General features: G+C 42.3%; 1 protein-coding gene across 2 annotated transcripts; it reads left to right on the forward strand.

The window, feature by feature from the left end:
- The first annotated feature begins 3,770 nt into the window (after window positions 1-3,770).
- Window positions 3,771-21,883, forward strand: PDHA1 (pyruvate dehydrogenase E1 subunit alpha 1). Of its 2 annotated transcripts, XM_075594298.1 has the most exons (12): window positions 3,771-3,985; window positions 6,118-6,132; window positions 6,639-6,707; window positions 7,346-7,519; window positions 12,368-12,494; window positions 13,848-13,939; window positions 16,560-16,652; window positions 18,912-19,067; window positions 19,555-19,626; window positions 19,743-19,810; window positions 20,438-20,546; window positions 21,304-21,883. In XM_075594298.1, exons 1-12 carry the CDS (start codon window positions 3,923-3,925, stop codon window positions 21,466-21,468), a joined length of 1,203 nt encoding a protein of 400 aa, XP_075450413.1. In that variant the 5' UTR covers window positions 3,771-3,922; the 3' UTR covers window positions 21,469-21,883. The 2 variants fall into 2 exon arrangements, with proteins under 2 accessions (XP_075450413.1, XP_075450414.1); XM_075594299.1 differs by lacking the exon at window positions 6,118-6,132.
- Window positions 21,884-22,223: the final 340 nt, after the last annotated feature.

Genomic DNA, 22,223 nt, shown 5'->3' on the forward strand with positions numbered 1-22,223 from the left:
TCGCGGCTCCCGGCGGCATCAGTGACAGGGCGCCGCCATCTTGTGCGAGTTTGCGCATGCGTGGTGCGCGTTTGCAGTAGCGGCGGCCATTACACCTAGCGCAGGAAAGTGTAGGGAGGCAGGAAGGACACCTAGAAGTCGCACATGCGCAGTTAGGGCGATGCGGAGGCCATTACAGGTTTGCACAGGCTCCATGGAGAGTAGCGGCGGCCATTATAGTGCGCACACGCGACCCCAATGTTAAAGAGGGCCATAAAGGACTACAATTCCCAGCAGCCTCTGGAGACTGCACTTTCACCTTGGTCACAGGCAGCCAGACAGCCAATAGAGCTTGCAACTTCTCCTGCTGGAGAAGGATACATTGTTGTGTGCAGAGTCAGGAAGCAGACTGTGAAGCACATGAGTTAGTCGGGCTAAGGAGACAGTGGGGGAAGGAAGGGGGGCAGAGAGCTGCGAGCTTCTGCCCTAGGCCAGAAATCCCCAGGCTAGAGCTGAGGCCCTGACTCCCCATTAGTGAGGGTGGGTGTTCATAGGGACAGGCCCTCATGTAACCACCCTGTGCCCCTTCAGCTGTGTAGGTCCTTAGAGCAGGAAGAGACCCTGTGCAGTTCCTTAGAGCAGGGAGAGACCCTGTGCAGTTCCTTAGAGCAGGGAGAGACCCTGTGTAGTTCCTTAGTGCAGGGACCCAGTGAAAGGGTTTGCTGCATGTTCCTGTAAGCTGTGTTGCTGAACCAGAGACTGTCCTTACGGTGGGACGTCCGGCGGGACCCCATCCCACGCGGAGGTACAGATCAGCGCTGGACCAAGCGGCGCCGGTAGACCCTTTGCGAAGACACCCAGGTGTAGAGACACCTGGGCAGGTATTTACAACCTTCCACACGTGCACCAACTTTAACTTTCTCCTCACATGTGACAGGCCTGTTCACACACTTGGGTGGGCTTGGACTCTTTGGACACGGGGTTGGGAAGGGGGTGTAAGGGTATAGCCCAGTTAGGGGCTAAGAAGGTATAGCCCAGTTAGGGGCAAGGTTAAAGCTGCCAGCTAGTGGCATAGGGTAACACGGCTGTGTTGCTATACAGTATGATGTGATTTTATGGTGTTATTTGCCCATATAGTAAACCTGTGTTATACTGTATATACCTTAGTGTATGTGGTTCATATATGTGGGTCCTGTGTAGGGGATATTCTACACTCCTAGAATACTGCACAGGTGGAGGCGCTGTAATTAGAAGATCGTTCCAGAGGATTCACCCCAGGCTCTCACTAGCAGAGGCTCAGATCTCCTGTGAGCCTGACGGGTACATTGCACCACACCTGGTAACATATGTAGATTTCCCCACATGGTCCCTATCTGCGATTGGGGGAGGAGGGGGGGGGGGAATATGTGTTACATTTGGAGGCGCTGCTGGGAGCAGACCTGGGGTGCCCTATTCTATTTTTCAGTCAAATTGTTCAATTTAATTTTCCACTATGTGGGTTCCCTCAATGCAGGAGGTCCACGCATGGGCCACAAAGATTAGCCCGACCCCCAACCGCCTGGTCATTGTGGGCGGAGTTCCTGCTCACGCATTTGCGTTAGACATTCACCCCAGGCTCTCACTAGCGGAGGCTCAGACCTCCTGTGAGCCTGACAGGTATATTGCATCACACCTGGTAACATATGTAGATTTCCCCACATGGTCCCTATCTGCGATTGGGGGGGGGGGGGGATATGTGGTACATGTATATGTAAAAAAGGGGGGAATGTGTGTTATAACATCCGATAGGGATAAAAAAGCAGCACATTAAAATAGTGCTCTTAGATTGCGCAATAAATAAAGATGGTTGATATTTCTGTTTTTTGGACTAGTGGAGCCACCATACACAGCTCCACAGCACTCTCAGTCCCAATTGATTGGAGGTTGAGAGTGGCCAAACTGAGGCAGAGGCACTGTGGGCTCAAAAGCTCCAGCAATCGCAGGGAACGAGAGCGCTGAGCATCCCGATTTGCCCTTCTAACGAGGAGTGAGTGAATATAAAGCATAGATAGGAGGCAGGCACACTAGGTTTTGTGATAACAAAATTAACAATTTAGTTAAACATGTCGATGCTTTGGCTCACTATGGAGTCTCTCAAGAACATAGTGCAGTCATTTTCAACCGGGGTTCCGCGGGCACTTTGCAAAGGTTCCGTGGCCGACGGGGGCGGGAGAGTTGGAACAACTGTCCCAACTACGAGGTCTGGCGGTGGTGGCTCCCCAGCAGCAGCGGTGGCCTGGCGGAGGCTCCCCAGAGTGCAATGCAATCATTCACCTCCCTCTTCCGGTCAGTGCCAAGTCGGGCCCAACTTCCACCCGACCTGGGCAGGGAACTGCTGTCTCTCCTGCGCTCTGTAATCCCGCCTGGGTTCCTGTCCAGTATCTCCCATACTCCAGATGTCTGTCTCCCCCAATAATACTGCCTCTGTCTTTCAAGGTATTAAACTTCCTAGGCCTGTCAGAGGTGTGTGTGTTAAGAGAGTGAGGGGTGGAGAGTATAAGGCCACGTCCATACTCCGCGCGGCGCGAACAAAAGGCTGTACGTCTATGTGGCAGGTTATAAAGCGGGCGACTGCGCGCTATTCTCCAACAGACAAACAATTTTGTGTTTGTGGAGTGATGGACGTGTCACATGGGCGGTTCAGCCAATGAGGGCAAACCGCTCACGTGACATCACGGCCACGCCTCCACCATGCCTCCCCGTTGCTGTGGATCACAGGCCACAGATTGCTTGTCCAACATCTTGCGCGACACCATGCGCTCACTCACTCACAGCTACTATACCCGCGGAAGAGTGTAAGAGAGAGTAGGGAGTGTAAGAGAGAGAGGAGAGGGGGGTGTAAGAGAGAGACCGAGTGGGGAGAGCGTGATATAATGACAGAGTTGGTGGAGTGTAAGAGAGAGAGTGGGCGTGTAAGAGAAAAAGAGGGGGGAGAAAGAGCGGAAGACAGACGCGGGGAGAGTGTAAGGCTTTGATTATACCATTATTATTCGGCTGGGCTCACACGCGTTCTTGTGACGTCATTGATGCGATTCACACGCCCGAACCCTGCACTGCAGGCAGGAGGAGACAGGGAAGCGTGGCCATGAGCGGTTCGCCCTCATTGGCTGAACCGCTCACGTGACGCGGCTGCAGAAAACAAAATCCCAGTTCTGTTGCCCTGCAGTTTGTGTCTGCGCGCGCATTGCGCTAGATATGTAAAGTTATATTGCATTCTAACAATTTGTCATTGCACCGCACGGTCTGTCGTTTTCGTGATAATCACGGCCTAAGAGGGGAACAGAGATGGACAGGGGGGAAGAGAGGGTTGGGGTGTCCCAGAATTTCACAATATAATATAATTCTAATATGTCCTTTACCAAAAAAAAGGTTGAAAAACACTGCCATAGTGATTGTGAGACAAAACATCGAAATGTTTAAATAAAGTGTTTATTTTTCATCACAAGACATTAGTCTGAATGATATGACGTATCTAGAAGCTGTAATAATATCAGCGGGCAGGTATACATGTTGGTATGTACAGTATGCAGACTATACGCATTTTAACATCTGGGCTCTCATTGACTTCAATGAAGTCTCACGTGGCGTAATTAACAATGAGCGTACAATGTCATGGTGTTTGCGGTTCATTATAACTCTACAGCTCCCTGCACTTTGCGCACACTAGCCCTCTGCCCATATCAAAGATGGCTGCCAGGTGCTTCGCATCCAGTGACATGTGTACGACTAGAGACAGTTGGAGATAGAGGGGCGCGGCTGTGACGTAAACATGACGCGCCCGGCAGCTGTGTAGGTCCCCAGCGAAGGTTACTAGTGGCTCCAGCTTGAGGTCACCCGCTATCACCTAGGAGTGTCCGCCCCTCACCTTATTATCACTACCAGGAGTGTGATCCTCCTCCCGCTCATGCAAAAGATGTTATCCCTCATCTCCCGTGTACTGCAGGGCCCGGCCCAGAAACCTGCCACTGTAAGTACCCGGGCGAGGGGAGCAGGACATATCCACACGGGAAAGGAGAGGGGAGGAGAGGAGAGCCAGGACATGTCCACAGGGGAGAGGGGATGAGGGTCAGGACATGTCCACAGGGGAGAGGGGATGAAGGCCAGGACATGTCCACAGGGGAGAGGGGATAAAGGCCAGGACATGTCCACAGGGGAGAGGGGGTGAGAGCCAGGACATGTCCACAGGGGAGAGGGGGTGAGGGCCAGGACATGTCCACAGGGGAGAGGGGGTGAGGGCCAGGACATGTCCACAGGGGAGAGGGGGTGAGAACCAGGACATGTCCACAGGGGAGAGGGGGTGAGAACCAGGACATGTCCACAGGGGAGAGGGGGTGAGAACCAGGACATGTCCACAGGGGAGAGGGGGTGAGAGCCAGGACATGTCCACAGGGGAGAGGGGGTGAGAGCCAGGACATGTCCACAGGGGAGAGGGGATGAGAGCCAGGGTGGCATTTAGGTACTTGTACATATGTTGAATGCATTTGCACCTGGAATAAAGTGGTGGCTGCCCCAGCAGGTGTCCATCCTATCTTGGAACTTTGTCCAAAAAACTCTTACTGAATTAAATAGTCTGAATAATATGACGTCTCTAGAAGCTGTAATATCAGAAGGCAGGTATTCATGTTGGTATGTACAGTATGCAGACTCCACTCATTTTAACACCTGGGCTCTCATTGACTTCAATGAAGTCTTGCGTGGATGAACGTAAAATGTCATTTTGTTTATGGTTCAGAATACCCTATAGCCTTATTTATTATTGATAACTCTAGAACTCCATCCACTCTGCAGCAACACTAGCCCTCTGTCCATGATAGAACAGGAATCAACGTTTTGATCCTAAGGTCCAAGTTAGGTACAGCAGAAACATTGGTTCCTAGCTGAATAAATATGTATTTCTGCTTCATAAGACCATTGGCGTGCCACCACTATTACTGATGTACAATGTCTGCCAGATGTGTTGACTGGACGTACAGCCGTGTCAGATATGTGTACTTATTGTGAGTGCATCAGGTGACGATGTTTATTTTGTGTAGCATTAAAGCCCCTCTGGGCTTGGTTACTGACAGATGATTAATTGCGTTTGCATGACATTTTGTAATGTACGAGGTCAGATTATGATCAGATTATTTTTTTTTTTTTGCTATTCGTGACATTGAAATCCTAATGGGCAGTTATAATAGCAGTCCCAGTGTACCACTTGGCAGACAGAAAACATACATTACCTTTCCCTTTTCATCATGGTCCTAGCATTCATTCATAATACGTGGCAGTTTTCTGTTTTGTAGATCTATAGATGAAAACGCGTGTGTGTGTTTGAGATATATATATATATATATATATATATATATATATATATATATATATATATATATCTCAATCAATCAATCACACACTGCACTCCCACGGTACCACGCTGGGTTAACACTTTAAAAATAAATATAAATTTGTATATATATATTACTGCTTCATAATGCAATCCCAATCATTAAAACATAGACATGTCTCCTGTATTCTTGCGATTATTGTGCTATTTGGTGTTCTACTTCTTTGCTTACTTTTGATTGCTTGTCAACATATCTAACATTTTTAAAGAAATATTACACGTGGCAGAATTTTGTGCTAAGTTGGTTTTCACCTAAATTAGCAATTTGTCATTTTTTTCTTTTCTTATTCAGCCTGTAAAAGCCATACTTTTATCATTGTGTGTTATGCTTAACAGCGTCTGTGTGAATCAGCCTCAGGCCACCTTGCTGCATTCTCTCCATGCCTCCTAAATTCACTAACATTCTTCAGCCAATAGGCATTTTACACCATAGAAACCAACAATAAGTGGTTGGATAACGTTTCACATCCTTGCCCCGTTTGCTTTTATCATTATGTTTGTGTTACAGCCAGATCTATATTTTACTAGCAATTAAAGACTGCACATCTAGATAGCTCTAGTGACTCACTAGTCCATCCAAAAAATAGGGCACATATAGATGCTACAGGCATTGTAAGAAATCGGGAGCACTTCAATGATATTTTACTGAATATATTTTCCTTGTGTAAGTTGACATTTTTCCTTTTTTTTATGTCCTGTGTTTGCTGCCGCTTTAGGGGGCTGTAAGTGAGGTAAGAAAGGGCACTGGTTGTTTATTGTTTTCATTGTGTGGGTATGTGTAACATTTCAGCCATGCTTCATGCATATGTCTGAAGTTACAGATTGAAAGGAAAGACCAGGATAAAAAGGACACACTTTTTTTTTTCCCTTATCCATGGGATGAGGAATGGTCAAGAATACAAAGAAGGAAACCATTTACTGTTAAAGGGCAATTATAGTAATGAAGGGTGGTTATAAAAGCAAAGATTAGGAAATTCCCAGACATGGGTTGCCAACTTGGCTAGCGCTTTCCCATCTGTGGATCCATAACTGTCAAAAGCGGGCATCTGGAGCGCAAAACTTATTTGGTTTCTTAGAAAGAATAACATGTTCTTTTATGATCTGCAATAATTTCACGTTTCCTCATCTCAAATGCTGCAGGGAACATCATGTTTGACTGTTGGTCACCAAACTCTTACAGTACCTGAAGACTAATCACAAATAAGAGACTTGACAAGCACACTTTCTTTCTTTAAAGGCAGTTCGTGTTATGGTGGCGTCACGTAACTACGCAGACTTTGCATCGGAAGCAACGTTTGAAATCAGGGTAAGAAATCAATCAGTTGGTCTATATGTGATGCTTGGTGTCATACGAATGCCTCAAAACATTAAATGGAATCGTATTGTTGGTATATTTCTTTATAAAGTCTGAAATAAAGGTACAATAAATGTATACGTTTATTCCTTTAGATTGTTATACATGAATACTCTTAGAAATGCAGAGCACAGCCAAAAGTAGATCAAAACAAGAAATCCATGGCAACTCCAAAATATGTATCCATTTATTGCAAGCTCAACAGCAGAGAGGATGAAACGCACATTTAGTGTGCATTATGTTGTGCTTGTCAGGTGGACACACATCTCTCTCTGGTTACATTATAGACGGAATTTGTCACGCTGGATATTCATTACAGTACCCGGACGGACACTTATGGACGTTTATATTCAAATACTTTATTGATAGTCACGTGATTGCTGAGCACCAACTCCTACATAGAAAATCACTCTTACAAACGTGCATGATATTGCCCACTATAAACATTCGCTTGGCTCATTTGCAGTTCATAGCATATCAGATGCAAAAATGAAAAAAAAAGGTATTAAGTGGGAAGTCTACAGTATGTAAAAAATGTGCTTAATGATCCAATAAAGATTAATTTATGTTTGTTCGCGTGTTGTCTTTAGAAATGCGACGTTCATCGTCTGGAAGAGGCTCCCCCGATTGAGGCCGTTCTGACACGCGAACAGGGACTGCAATACTACAGGGTTATGCAGACCATCCGACGCATGGAGCTGAAGTCAGACCAGCTGTACAAGCAGAAGATTATTCGCGGGTTCTGCCATTTGTATGATGGCCAGGTGAGGATGGCACATAAAATACAAGACTTTTTAGACGTTTCCTTTTTATCCTAAACATGCAATATTTCTATGGGTTTATGCCTTCATTATTAGAAGCAGATGCTCTGGAACCAATATGAACCAATAGTAGAGCCATGTAAGTTAAATGTACAGTAGGTGATTAAACAGATTAGATGAGTATAAGTATATATATATTTATATATTTTGCTTTTAATATCTTATAGTAAACAAATGCTACGAGCTGCAATCACGTTTGCAGTGTCGCTGATTACGAGAGCGGAAGTCCTCTTCCGTTCCCCTGTCTGCTAAATTGCGTTCAACTCCACAGGAGTGCAGAATGGGATCTAACCCTGCAGCCTAGATGACTTTAGGATTGTCCATAAATCCTTCTTGATATTAGTGTGAAGATAAAAGTCCTCGTTGGCGCTCGTGCTCTAGATAAGTGCTCAAATTAAATCCAGTGGGTATGTGAAAGAAAACAATATAACAAATACATCAATATATATTACTGTGAAATTAGTGATACTTTGATCACCTTTAAGTGCACTTCTGTTAATTGGGGTGTGTACACGTATTAACTTAATAACCCCCGCGTGTTTATGCTGTAAGGTGCTAGCAACGTGATATATCACAATCTATGATTGTGTACTAATTGGCTACACCACAGTGTTAACTGATGGGGATCCAACCTTCATAGAAACTGATAACATGCATACATGCCACACTGATCAGGTGAAAAAGTACTTAGCTTTGTTCCCCTTGTTCGGGGTAGTAGTTGTACAATATGATGTACTGTATATGGAAAAAAGAAACAGATACCGTAGCACGATAACGTATAAAACGTTACTAAAATAACATAAAACATACAGGACATCTGCAAGCTCATACTGAACCCCCAAAATAACCACAACATATAAATAAGCATATGTGTCACAGAGGAGTGCTACTGAGCAAGGCGATATATATTTAAAACCAGAGACGGAACATGAAACACAGAGCTCAGTGCACATCCAGGGAAACTTATACACGGTACAGTGCCTAAATATACATGTATAGATATATATTAAATAAAATAGTCTTTTAGTTTAACATTTTGGCCAAAGTGTTGTAAGCCCCATAGCCTCTACACGGCAGACCACATATCAAGGGTCCCTAACACTAATATAAATTCTTAATAACCTGTGCATGTCTGTGTTTCATGTTCTGTCTCTGGTTTTAAATATATATCGCCATGCTCAGTAGCACTCCTCTGTGGCACTTATATGCTTATATATATGTTGTGCTTATTTTGGGGGGTCAATATGAGCTTGCAGGTGTCCTGTATGTTTTACAATTGTTGTTCAGCTGGTCTTAGCTGATTGGAGGGTGGCTCTTCCTATCCTGTTGAAGCTCACCCCCTCCCACATTTAAATGGTTAAAAGCTCACTCCATAGCATCTCCCACTCTCGGGAACTTGCTTGCTTGCAGTATGATTGTGACAAATACAAAGTGCTTTTCCTGGTAATGTACAGGTTAATAAAAGCTTCAATCATACTTAGAACTATGCAACTAATTTTGACAGATTTATTATAAATCATTCTTCCTGGTAATGCACAGGTTATTAAGAATTTATATTAGTGTTGGGGACCCTTGAGATGTGGTCTGCCGTGTAGTGTCTCAGGAGCTTACAACACTTTGGCCAAAATGTTAAACTAAAAGACCATTTTATTTAATAGACATCTATACATGTATATTTAGGCACTGTACCGTGTATAAGTTTCACTGGATGTGCACTGAGCTCTGTCTGTTTCATGTTCTGTCTCTGGTTTTAAAATAACATAAAACAGAGACTATTAGAATCACACTCACGAATTCCTACGTAAAATTACGCAGTTGTGAACTTTATGGCCGTCGCCAGCCTTGATCCTCCGGTTTGGATGTGGGGTGGCTTGGATGCTGTTTTGGGCGCTTATGGGCTCCTCAGCATCCATGTGGGCTTCCTCTGTGCCTCCCGCTATTGCAGCTCGCCTCCGCTCCTTGTCCTCATCTGTACGTGATGATGTCAGCACGTGGTCACGTGTCATCGCTTGCTGTATTGCGGCCTGCGGCCTCAGCTGTTCTACTCCATATGTTCCGCTTTGATCAGCCCCCAAGCTGTCTGCGATCGCCGGTGCACTGTGCTCAGGTCCAATGCTCACAATCTCGCGCAAGTGCAGTCCACCCTACGCGTTTCACGAATCTGTGTTCGCTTCCTCAGGGGTTTTGCAGCATAGGGGGCTCTACTCCCTTATATAGCTCCCTTGGTTTGCACAATTAGGTATACATTACATATATTCCAACAGATCATTTGTATTTTTAGATGATGTTGGTGGTTGTATCTTAATTCCTCAGAATACAGAGCAGGTTCCTCCAGGGAGCACCAGCACCAAGGAGGACTTTTATCTTCATATGATTGTGAAAATAAAGACAGAAAGGTTAATAAAATGGAAAAAAATAGGTACTATGGTAACTTTTATTGGACCAAGTAATAGTTTATAGTATTCAACCTTTAAATCTCACGTGTACAGTATATAGCAGCAGCTCTAGTCTATCCACTACTGATCTTTCAGATACTGCGATTGCAAGCCTCACTTTTTCACGTTGCTCAAACAAATTTCCTGATTGAATTCTCCCATCTTCATTTTGGTCATAGTCTTGGTCTTTTCAGTTCCCTTGGAATCCATTTCAGTACCATCTTTGTCCAACAATGGTCGTTTTTTCTTGCCATTATGTCCGTCCCACTGTCATTTTAATTTCTTGACCCTTGTGGTGATGTCAGAGGCTTTTGTTTGGTTTCAACCCCATTCATTATTTTTCCTATCTGGGTAATACCCAGCATGCACCTCTCTTTGAGGTGTCTGAAGCTTCTGAATTATCTTCGCATTTACGGTCGAATACTCACATCCATACGTGAGCACGGGCAGGATATACTAGTCGAACAATTTCCGTTTGAGGCACTGTATAAGATTCCCTTGAAAGATTGACTGGTTCATGCCAAATGTGATCCATCCCATCTTTCTTCTCCTATTCATTTCATTTGAAAGGTTTCCATCTATTGTTACTTGCCGCCAAACTAGACACAGTCTCTGGTCTCTGACTTCTAATTCTATTCCATATATTTCAGTCATTGTAGGGTTAAAAAAAAAACATACTGGATCAGTACTCAAAAAATATAAGAGGCTCACGTTTTCCTTTTGGTCTCGCCAAGTTTCTTCTTTAATGTATCCAAAAAAAACAGCAGCAATACAAAAAAAGTCAGAACACACAAGGGAAGGAAAAGTTAGCAGACACTGTTGGATGTGAAAAATATAGCAACATTTCGAGGCCTCCTGGCCATTTTTTTAAATCTTTGTAGGGTTGACATATTTGTTGGAAATCACTTTCAGGCCCACCATCTTCATTTTTCAGCTCTGTCTGTCTCTCTCTCGTGTGTATCTCTAGATCTCTTCCCCCCACCACTCTTTAGTGGCAAGCAATATTAAATACTCGCTCAATCACAACAACATATTTGTGTTTACACATTTTCGTCTTCATTCTTCCATGCCGATCATGCCACTGTGAAATCATCTAGAAATATTCTAGGTTGACAAAAAATGTATATAAAATAATAATCTCAGCACCACATCCCTGTCTAGAACAACTTTCAGACTTCTGCAGCAATCTTTTGCACAGTTACTTAGGCCAGGTCACCAGTGGCCGCTACGGTGTATGCCCCACACACCACAGCAGAGCCCTCTATGGGGCAGGCCCCAGTGGCCGTGTGTGGGGGCGCGCAAAGCGCGATGACGCGTATGCTTTTCCTGTGCTGCAATGCGATCACATGGTCGGCGGGCAGCCAATGGAAGGGCAGATATGCCCCGTCATGGCTGTGCCCCCACAGCCCCTGTCATGGCCCCGCCCCTGCGCATCCCATCGCTCCACCTACAGCCCGCCGGTCGCAGCTTTTATGTGTGCACAGGTCACAAGGCGTGCGCTCAGCAGTGAATACTGGGGACGTAGCCTTGGGAGCTCCTAAGTGAAGCAATCTTTATAACTGTATATTGTGCTGTATTTTGTTACATTTTAGACCCAAACACCAGTTAAACATTCACATTGTAAATTATAAGAGGCGTTGATGTTTATAGGCGATTTAATTTTATTTCAACTGTAATATTTTTGTTACTGTGTGGGAGTGACCAATCTTCCTCCCAGCAAGGTCCTAAACCACTCACCTCTTGCATCCCCAGTCCAAAAAGTGGGATGCCTGGTAACATTCCACAGTGTGTTAGAAAACTAAACTTTGGTATTTTGTCCTGCTAGTTTACATATAATAAAGCACGGCTTCGTACAGTAAAGTTATTTAATGAAAATATAATTATTTACGGTGCAGTCCAACATTGTAGGAAACATTATGAACACCTTTGCAATGAAATGAGCATCCTTACAAGATTACATTGGCTCTGCAGTAACATATTTACTTGTTTATGAAAATGAGTCAGTTTCTATTTTATTCTGTTCCAAAGTAATTGTATGATTCTCCGTATTCTTTCTCTTTAACTGTTAATTCCGGTAGCATAATTAGTTTGCACAAAATCACAAAAGAAAAAACACTGTGAATGAAAAGTCTGCTTTTATAGGCTTAGTGTAAATCAATCACAAGAGATTAGGTAAAGGTTGTAAACATACTCCAAGGCATTTGTTTACTATAGATAAATGTTATAAAAGAGTTTTTAAATATTCTAAATCGTCAGTCATTTATATTTAACATTTGAAACGTTCCACTGACGGGGCTGCCCCTTTTTATAAAGTGTTTTATTGCACGATCTAGAATAACCTGGTTCTCTCCTACAGGAAGCGTGTTGTGTTGGTCTGGAGGCTGGAATCAATCTCACAGATCACCTGATTACTGCTTACCGGGCTCACGGTTACGCTTACACCCGCGGGTTACCTGTGAAGGAAATCCTAGCTGAGCTAACCGGTATGATCAGCACAAACTCCTTTTTGCATGACCCCTGCTAGGTAGTGAGATCCATTGTATGCAGAAGCAGCACAATTTTGTAATAGCCTGAACCTGCACAGTCAGGACTACACCAGCCGCACCCAAAGGTGAAACAGGTACCTTTTTTATAGTCCCTGCCTCTAATGAGCCAATTATCTTCATCCTCTTACCACCTCCACATGTTCCTACCCTACTCCCTGAAAATAAAACACGTATGGTAACAGTCGAGATACTGTAAGGTGAGAAGAAAAAGCTTTAGAAGTTTTGAGCAGACTCGCAACTCTGGTGCTCAAATGGTCCTCCCTCTTCATTGGCTGCTTCAACGCAATACACTTCAGTGTGCAGACTCCAAAACAATATATTCCAGAAGAAAATTCCAGAAGAAAACTCCAGCTATCAGAAAAAGCAGAAAAAAGTATACTTAAACTTTAAGCAGGCGCTTGTCCCCCAGGAAGTGTAACCAAACGTCCAAGGCAGTGGGGGGGAAAAGGGGGCAGCTCACTTAAACACACAGACTCGCTGTTCCATGTATAGAATAATCACAAGAGGCTTCTTTTGCTGTGAACAATTGCCTTTAGTGACAAGGAATCAGGCAAACGTCCCAAAAACGCAAAGTTTCAGGCCCACGTAGTCTTTCATCAGGTGGGGTTTCTCCCTGTTTTCGACTCATGGCATCGCACAGCCACAATCAGCCGAAAGTACAGCATTACAACAATGTGTCCAAAACCAAAATCTCTTTCTTGAATGTATCTTACAGCAAATATAAAGTGAATGAGCCAGCGACCCCCAAAATGAGTCTGTTCAAACCTGACACATTTCGTGCCTAATGGGTAGAAGTTTGACCAGGCAGCCTTTAAACGCAAAACGCGTCTGGTTGTGTGAAGCTCTAGTTTTGGGGATCTCTCACTGGCTGTTACCTTAATATATCTTATTTGCAACAAGTTACGTTAAGAGGCTTTTATTTGTACAAACTGCTGCCGTGCTGTACATTTTCGGGTGATCATGGTTATACAATGTCATGGTATATTCCTGTCCACTACGTAAAGTAATGTATCTTCAGTCCTGTTATTAATTGATGGTAGCACAAAAAGAAGTACTTGAGCAAAGGAACTGCTGCTTAGAGGCCAGCTTTACTTTTGTCAATAGATACTGGCTATTGCTCATGAATAGAGCACTGTAACAATGGTTTATGGTCATTGTACTTTACTGAATACGCCCTACTGAATGTCAGCGACACTTTCCTAATGGGGATTATGGCATGCAAAATAAAATAATTTATTTCAAAGCATTTTTGCCATTTCATATATTATTATTTTTTTATTTCCATGCCAGGACGAAAAGGTGGCTGTGCCAAAGGAAAAGGAGGATCCATGCATATGTATGCCAATAACTTCTATGGTGGAAACGGTATCGTGGGAGCCCAGGTACGAGATACAATGAATGTTGATTTCTTGACTGTTTGTTAAAATGTTTCATATACTGGGACAACTAAAGAGGTACAGCGAGGTTTTGGCGGTTCCTTTCTTTTGTTCTTATTGGTTACAATGCTCACACATGTCAATCTGAAGGGGGTCGCCCCACGCGTGTCTGACCACGCCTCACGGTAATCGGCGTCCTCCACTTTGATCTCACACTACAGAACAATGTGCATCCCGTTAAAAATCAGTGTTTTTCTTTTCTCCGAGTCCACTGAAATAAAGTATGTCAGTTAGTTGTTTGTGTGTTTGATAGCTTATGCCTTCATAAAGTATGTCAGTTAGTTGTTTGTGTGTTTGACAGCTTATGCCTTCATAATTACTAAACGAACAGAACAAAAACAATAATTGCCTGTAGATTTGGTGATTCACAAATGGTCTCCTCACCAAAAGAAACAGATTGTAAAAACCTTCCCCAGCCTTTATTTACTATAAAAAAAGGTAAAAGTTTAAAAAAATATATAGTTAACGGTATTCATATTTGTCCTATAGATTAGAAGTACAGCGAGCAGGACTCGCTGTACTTCTTGTATCACTTTTTGTTTATTTGATGCCATTCTGTTTATGTAATGACTGTTCCCCCATTGTACTCTGCATAATATTTTCGCGCTTGATAAATGTAGATAAAAAATGCAGCAGCACTCCAAGTATAGTAAATAACAAAATAAATCTATTATTCGCATAATAAATATCCCCAAACTTTTTTTATCTTGAACCCAGCTTTTTTTTAACCCCTCTCACTAACCTTACTATTGGCGCTTTATAAATCAACGATAATACTGCTCTGATTTTGGTTTTTAAAACAATCGGCTATATTAAACATGCCAGCTAACTTTGGTCCGACCTAAGAGGGGCATATTTGATACCCTGCCAGTAACTCCATCACCTTTTGGGCCTAAACTCGCAATCCACTTAAACACAATATGTAGAACGTGTTCTTTGTGGTCGACAAACTTTTTTTTTTTTTTTTTTGCTCATTTTATAAACCATGTAATGTGAAAGTGTTTAAAATATTATGTTACAGGTTTTATGCACTGTTTAGAATTTGGTTAATGAAAGTTAATTGTGAATGATGAATGCTTTTCAGCTTTTTAGGCTGCATTTAATGAAAATAAATATACTAGTGTATTTGTATATAATTTTTATTATTTTTTTTATAATTCATTCATATTGCTCTCTTCATATACATGACATGGCTTCATCATTTCTCTTGTTTGGATGGTGACCACTGATAAAGACGAGAAGGTGCATGAAAATAAAGAATAGAATTATTCAATTAATTCAAAAGTTTAACCAAGAAAAAGGAGGGGGGAAAAAGAAAATGTTTCACGGGAACCAGTTAATTGTGCTACAGTCCATGCTGCAACATTGCTTTCAGTGTGTTTCAGGCCCTCCAGCAGTGACGGAGTCAATAGAAATGTTTTCCTGCGGCATTTCTCTCTTGCAGCAGAGGTATTATCGGAAATGTCATATCACTCAGTTATGGAAAGGGTATTATATGTCTGGCGCTCGGCGAGGCTGGGTAAATATGAATAAAAAGAATAAATACAACCAGATGATGGTGCTGGCAGATCCAATGGTGAACTCCACGAGGGGGTAGTCAGATATGAAATATAAAAAAATAAAACAGTGTAATACTGTAAAGTTCCTAGTACACGCACAGACTAAACAAGACTGACAACTGTTGCTGAAAACGGACAGGTGACTAATATAGAACACATTTAATAAATCACATAAAATAAGCACAGTAAATAAAATGCAATGAATAGTCACAATGAATGAATATCAAGACATAGGTCCCACTGAAATAATCATGCTGGGGCTGAATTACCCGCTTACCAAAGGATGGATGATATCTCGTAGTGGATAATTAGAGACTATCCCCTCTCATAGATCGCCGGTCTGCTCCATACGCATCTGGAAGCCGACACCTTACACCAACACGCGGGCGACGAGCGTATGGAGCAAACCGGCGATCTATGAGAGGGGATACTCTCTAATTATCCACTACGAGATATCATCCATCCTTTGGTAAGCGGGTAATTCAGCCCCAGCAGGATTATTTCAGTGGGACCTATGTCTTGATATTCATTCATTATGACTATTCATTGCATTTTATTTACTGTGCTTATTTTATGTGATTTATTAAATGGGTTCTATATTAGTCACCTGTCCGTTTTCAGCAACAGTTGTCAGTCTTGTTTAGTCTGTGCGTGTACTAGGAACTTTACAGTATTACACTGTTGTTTTATTTTTTTATATTTCATATCTGACTACCCCCTCGTGGAGTTCACCATTGGATCTGCCAGCACCATCATCTGGTTGTATTTATTCTTTTTATTCATATTTACCCAGCCTTGCCGAGCGCCAGAGATATAATACCCTTTCCATTGCATTATATCTGACCTGGGGTCAGATTTATATCTAGGCTGCCAGCTCTTCATTGTATTACCATATAATTTATTAGCGCTACCTATTTGTTCCTTGTTATATCACTCAGTTATGCTGTCATCTCATGTAGATGCTCTTATTTTCACCTTGGCAAAACGGTCTCACTCTCTTACTGCAGGTCCCCCTTGGAGCAGGTATTGGCTTGGCCTGTAAATATTTTGGGAAAGATGAGATCTGTGTATCCTTGTATGGAGATGGTGCTGCTAACCAGGTAAGCATTTCATGAATGTACTCTAAACCCAAGAGATGCATGCTATTAGGTTTTTTTTATATCAAAGGAAATACAGAGCCTCTTAAAAAATGATCTACAGGCATACCCCACATTAACATACGCAATGGGACCGGAGCATGTATGTAAAGTGAAAATGTACTTAAAGTGAAACACTACCTTTTCCCCACTTATCGATACATGTACTGTACGGCAATCATCATATACGTGCATAACTGATGTAAATAACGCATTTGTAACAGGCCCTATAGTCTCCCTGCTTGCGCACAGCTTCGGTGCAGGTAGGGAGTTCAACTTTGCTGTTCAGAACGTGCTGACAGGCGCATGCGTGAGCTGCCGTTTGACTATTGGGCGATATGTACTTACTCGTGAGTGTACTTAAAGTGAGTGTCCTTAAACCGGGGTATGCCTGTATTTTACTTTTATTTTGAAAGTTTTGATTTTACATAGGGGACAGCGAGGAAGGGTGGGGGATTGCTGATGCTTTTCTTATTACACGTTATTGACAACGACAGATCTATCCGTGAACCAGCTAGCAAAGTTTGTGTATTTGTTATACAACATTGCAAACAGAAGATAAGGGAGCGAAAACATCTCAAAAGTCTATGTATGCTGACATTTTTCAAAAGAACAAAAATAGTTCTAAATTCTGGTTATGGGATATTTAAGGAGTCAGTCGCTGAGCTTTAACCTATGAAACCTATTGCTAGCTACAGTCTGGCTGCACGTTGAAGGCTCATATAATAAAAGGAAGACACCGGTGCTCCCTTGGGTGCTTATGTTGTAACCTGCAATATTCTTTTAAATAGCCCACACTTTTTGTCAGTGTAACTTCCTAAACCTTACGGATGATCTTTAATGTAATGTTTATATGATGTCTTGAATTAGCTAAAAACAGGTTACAAAATATCTGTATCATTTTGGGGGGCTTTTTGATTTTCTAGTATTTTTCTGTTTCACTTTAGGACAGTTTTTTTTAACATTTGAATGATAAGCGGGATCCGGCTAAACAGCAGGTAAGAAAAAAGCAGAGCTCCGTGATGCAAAAGCAGGGCCCAAAAGAATGAATTGCTGGTTAAAAACAGATTTATTGACGGACAATAAAAAGCATGGCAGCCAAAACAGACTAGCTACTCTAACGCGTTTCGCGCACTAAGGTGCTTTATCATAGAGTACACTAGGGATCACCAGACAGGAGTATATGTACCCAGTCATCCTCTGAAAGTTGCGGCATGAAACCCCGGTCACAGTACTCCGCTCGGGTCATGACGGCTCGGTTGGTGTGTTCGTGGTTGGGAGCCAGCGACCCCCTTGGTGAAATACCGCAGTACAATGACATCGATCAACAATCTGACAATTACATATTGCCTATTAAAAACCATGTGAGACAAGATCTCTCAATAATGAAATTCATTACTATTAGCTGGTTAATGCTAATTTGGATGATATATTTACATTTATATACACCTGGAGATTGAGGCATTATTTGTTCATTGGCGCCGCGACTTTTGGTGGATGACTGGGTAAATATACTGCCTGGTGAGCCCTAGAGTACTCTTTGTTAAAGCGCCTTAGTGTGTAAAACGCGTTAGAGTAGCTAGTCCGTTTTGGCTGCCACACTTTTTGATGTCTGTTAATAAATCTGTTTTTAACCAGCAATTCATTCTTTTGGACCCTGCTTTTGCATCACGGAGCTGTGCTTTTTTTCTTACATGCAGTTTAGCCGGATCCCTCTTATTTACCCGATTGGGAGACGCACGCCCATGGAGTTCTGACGGGACGGGTGCCGTGAGTAATACTAGTTCCCTGAATTCTCAGGAACTATACTTTCAGGACATTATTCCACACTAGGGACGCCACTGTATATGTGTGTATGTTTGTTCCATCTTGGTCTCAGCCTGCAAGTACCCTAACCCCCACCCCCGATTTAATTTAATTATTTGAACTCTAATGACTCTCCATATGTTTTGCCAGTAGGTCAATAAATAGTGTCATTACACATACAAAGAGGAGGACGTCAACAGTATATTGGATCATTTGTATATATCACCCGGGTTCTACAGACCAGCACTTCATGTTATGATACATTTATATGCAAAAACTGATCATTCCTTTGGGGACATAGTCCACCTATTTTCCTGTTGACACTTTGCAGCTCTGATAAGGAACGGATTGTTCTACTTTACATTTGAATGATGCATTGTTACTAGAGCCATTCGGCCTTTTCTTATGTTTTCCCAGGGTCAGATTTTTGAAACCTATAATATGGCCGCTCTGTGGAAGCTGCCCTGCATCTTTATTTGTGAGAATAACCGCTATGGCATGGGAACCTCTGTGGAGAGGGCGGCAGCCAGCACCGACTATTACAAACGCGGAGACTACATCCCAGGGCTCAGAGTGAGTACTGTTTCTATGCTATTTGCTAGGGAATGTCCGCTTTAAAAGGAGTCCCACATAGTAGGTAAAATTATAATATTGAATGTAGAAACAACTTATCAATGTGATTATCTGCCCCTAAAAATACTGAGCAGGTGCCCTGTAACGTTATAAGGGCCTCTGGTGGGCCAGGGCCCATACCAGGTACGCCATTACTGCACTGTACAGGTTAAAACATAAAATGCCTTATATTTATTTTAAATATTTGTGGTCAATGGAGTGGTGTCGATGGTTTGGAGGAGATGTTGGCAAAAACTGAAGATGCCGCATAAATCCTGTTAATTGGATAATGGGAGGAGTGATCTTGAATGAGATGCTGGAGTAGGAAGACATTGTAGCCTCCGGTGTTCCTTGCGCTCGTAGACAAGCAGTGTAGTTGCATCTTTGTGCAATGCTGGGCCGTGTCCTGTAATTCTGCCAGTCACAATGACCTGCTTTTCTTTGATAGGTTGATGGTATGGATATTCTCTGCGTCAGGGAGGCCACAAAGTTTGCAGCAGACCATTGCAGGTCTGGAAAGGTAAAGTAAGATGCCATCTTTGTAATATTTTGTTTATCCAATGATTCTTTTTATTTGATTTCTAGATGTATTATAATGTCTAAAAAAAATAAATACATAATGCTTTATTTTTCTAGGGTCCTATGTTGATGGAGCTGCAGACCTACCGTTATCATGGGCACAGCATGAGCGACCCTGGAGTCAGGTAATAGTAAAAAATGATTTCTAAGATAGCACTTTAGTGAACGTAGAACTGCACATAGAAAGTTTCAGCCTGAAGCTGCTGACCTGTCTAATTTTACAATCTACCAAAAAAACATTTTTGAAAACAACTCATCAGTGTACAGCCACATTTAATTAAACCTGCCCCTGTCATTAGTTCCCTTTCGTACGAGGAGGAAATACCCCGTTTTAACAGATCAATAGTAGATTAACACAAAAAGTACGGGCTGTTGCGTATCATTATTGCATACAAAAATGTTGTTGTTCCTGAACCAGTTGGGATGCTACAACTGTACAGTATTTTATAATGTGCTTGCTTCATTAAACAGACTAAAATGCATATACAGTATTAACAATTGAAAGTGAATTAGATGTCTTTATAGCTGTGGATTTGACAGCCCCGTTGTATGTTTTGTCAATAAATGTTTGCTAGTTACGCAGCGATTATTCTAGATGGTCCAAGCAAGTACCTAAGCATTTCATGTATCAAATTAGCTTTTTAATATACTTATGCATGTCAAATCTTATGATGTTGTACATTTTATTCTATTCATGTAATAACATATCTACTTTCCATATTTTATGTTTTTTTATTTTTTATTTGTTATAGCTACCGTACAAGGGAAGAAATTCAGGAAGTGAGAAGCAAAAGTGACCCCATTACTTTACTCAAGGACAGAATGTTAAATCACAACCTGGCTAGCGTTGAAGAATTAAAGGTACCCTCATCTGACATCTTTGAATAGTTTTAACACATCAACCCTTCCTTGCAGTGATCAGTGTGTATTGATACATAGTAGGTATACCTTAGAATTTAAACTCCCTTAGGTTTTTTTCATCACATTTACTTTTAGATATTTTTTTAGAACAGAATTCTTACTTTACACTGTAAAAGTAAAATGGTCCAACCTAGGAGACTAGAATTCATAACTCTCACTGTGCTCTGTGTCGAAAAACAGATGCACCTTGTAAAATGCAAATGGCGAGGTTTACACGAATGATAGGAATAAATATAGTTTATAGTATACAGCACAGCGGTTGAGTAATTGTTTGGACGGGGTGTTGTAGTCTTTGGTGGTTTCCAAGTACTAAGATCAGGGACATAAATTGTCCTACCCAACATCACAAGCAGTTGACACTGGAATTCGGACAAGGTCTGTATACAGTACATTAGAGGTAATTAGATTATAATTAAACTACTAGATTTCCCACTGGATTATTTACTTGGCATCTGACTTGGTGATGCACCGATCACTTTGCAGGTTTAACAGACCGATTTTAAAATACAGAAAAATATTCAGATGAGATCAGCAGTGGCAAGAAGGAAGAGCTTGCAGTATAAGTGGTGTGTTGGGAGATTTTCACAGGCTGCAGTAATAATATTAGTGCGTTACTGTTCATAGCAAAGCAGTTGTGTTTGGGCCGAGTGGTATAGCCATTGGTCACTGAGATCGTCTCTGTCATGCTGTCTTGTAGGAAATTGATGTTGAGGTAAGAAAGGAGATTGAGGAGGCCGCCCAGTTTGCCACCACTGACCCAGAACCGGCACTGGAGGAACTTGCAAACCACATTTACCACAGCGAGCCCACCTTTGATGTGCGGGGAGCCAACATCTGGATCAAACACAAGTCTGTCAGCTAGAACCCTCCGTCATTCAAGCACAAATTAGCCTGTTACTTTGTGGCCTTTTTTAATGGAAACTGGTTCATATTTCATTACCTCATTTAACCCCTACATTGCCCTGCAGTGTTAACGAACCCTCCTGCAGTGAAGGGGTAACAACCTGTCCTCCATTTCAGACCTTTTTGTCAAACGATTTTGGGACAGTTGTGGTTCGATTAAAAAAAAAAAAAAAAAACGGATCTGAGTCGACGGTTTAAAAGCTCCTCCTATCCGACCGAGTATCAAAATCTAAAACTGCTTGAGTTACTCCCCCTTTCTTTTGAAATGTGCTATTTATAGGAAAACTCCAATTTTTAAAATGTGTGTATTCAAAAAGCTAATGCCATGTATGTATCTTACAGCCTGTTTCATTAAAATTGGCCATGACAGATCATTTCTGTGTATTGTTTCCTCATTTCTTTCAGCAGTAATATATTAAAGCTGCAGTTTAGTCAATAATCCTGCATGTGTTTTTTAAAAAAAAACAGTTCTGTAGTAAGAACTTTGAAAGACCAATTTTCTTGTATTCTATTTTAACAACCATTTACTAAGGCACTGCCCCTTCATGTCTTGTCACAAGCCCTGGCACACCCCTTTGTCAGCCCTGCCCTCCCTCTAGCACCAGGGTGGGCAACCCTGTTGCCATTCGCCACTTGTGGCGAATTGGCAGTGAAACTGTGGCGAATGGAGCCTCCTCCCTCCCCCTCTCCTGCTACCTAGTAAACCTCCGGGTG

Source organism: Ascaphus truei, chromosome 3 (genome assembly GCF_040206685.1).
Source record: "Ascaphus truei isolate aAscTru1 chromosome 3, aAscTru1.hap1, whole genome shotgun sequence".
Lineage (NCBI taxonomy): Eukaryota > Metazoa > Chordata > Amphibia > Anura > Ascaphidae > Ascaphus > Ascaphus truei.

What these genes read in the sequence shown, in the direction of transcription:
- PDHA1 (XM_075594298.1), top strand. Translation starts at nt 3,923, where the DNA reads ATGCAAAAGATGTTATCCCTCATCTCCCGTGTACTGCAGGGCCCGGCC. An exon ending in GCCATTTGTATGATGGCCAG is followed by an intron (nt 7,520 to 12,367) that starts GTGAGGATGGCA and finishes TCTCTCCTACAG; the next exon opens with GAAGCGTGTTGTGTTGGTCT. An exon ending in ATGAGCGACCCTGGAGTCAG is followed by an intron (nt 19,811 to 20,437) that starts GTAATAGTAAAA and finishes TATTTGTTATAG; the next exon opens with CTACCGTACAAGGGAAGAAA.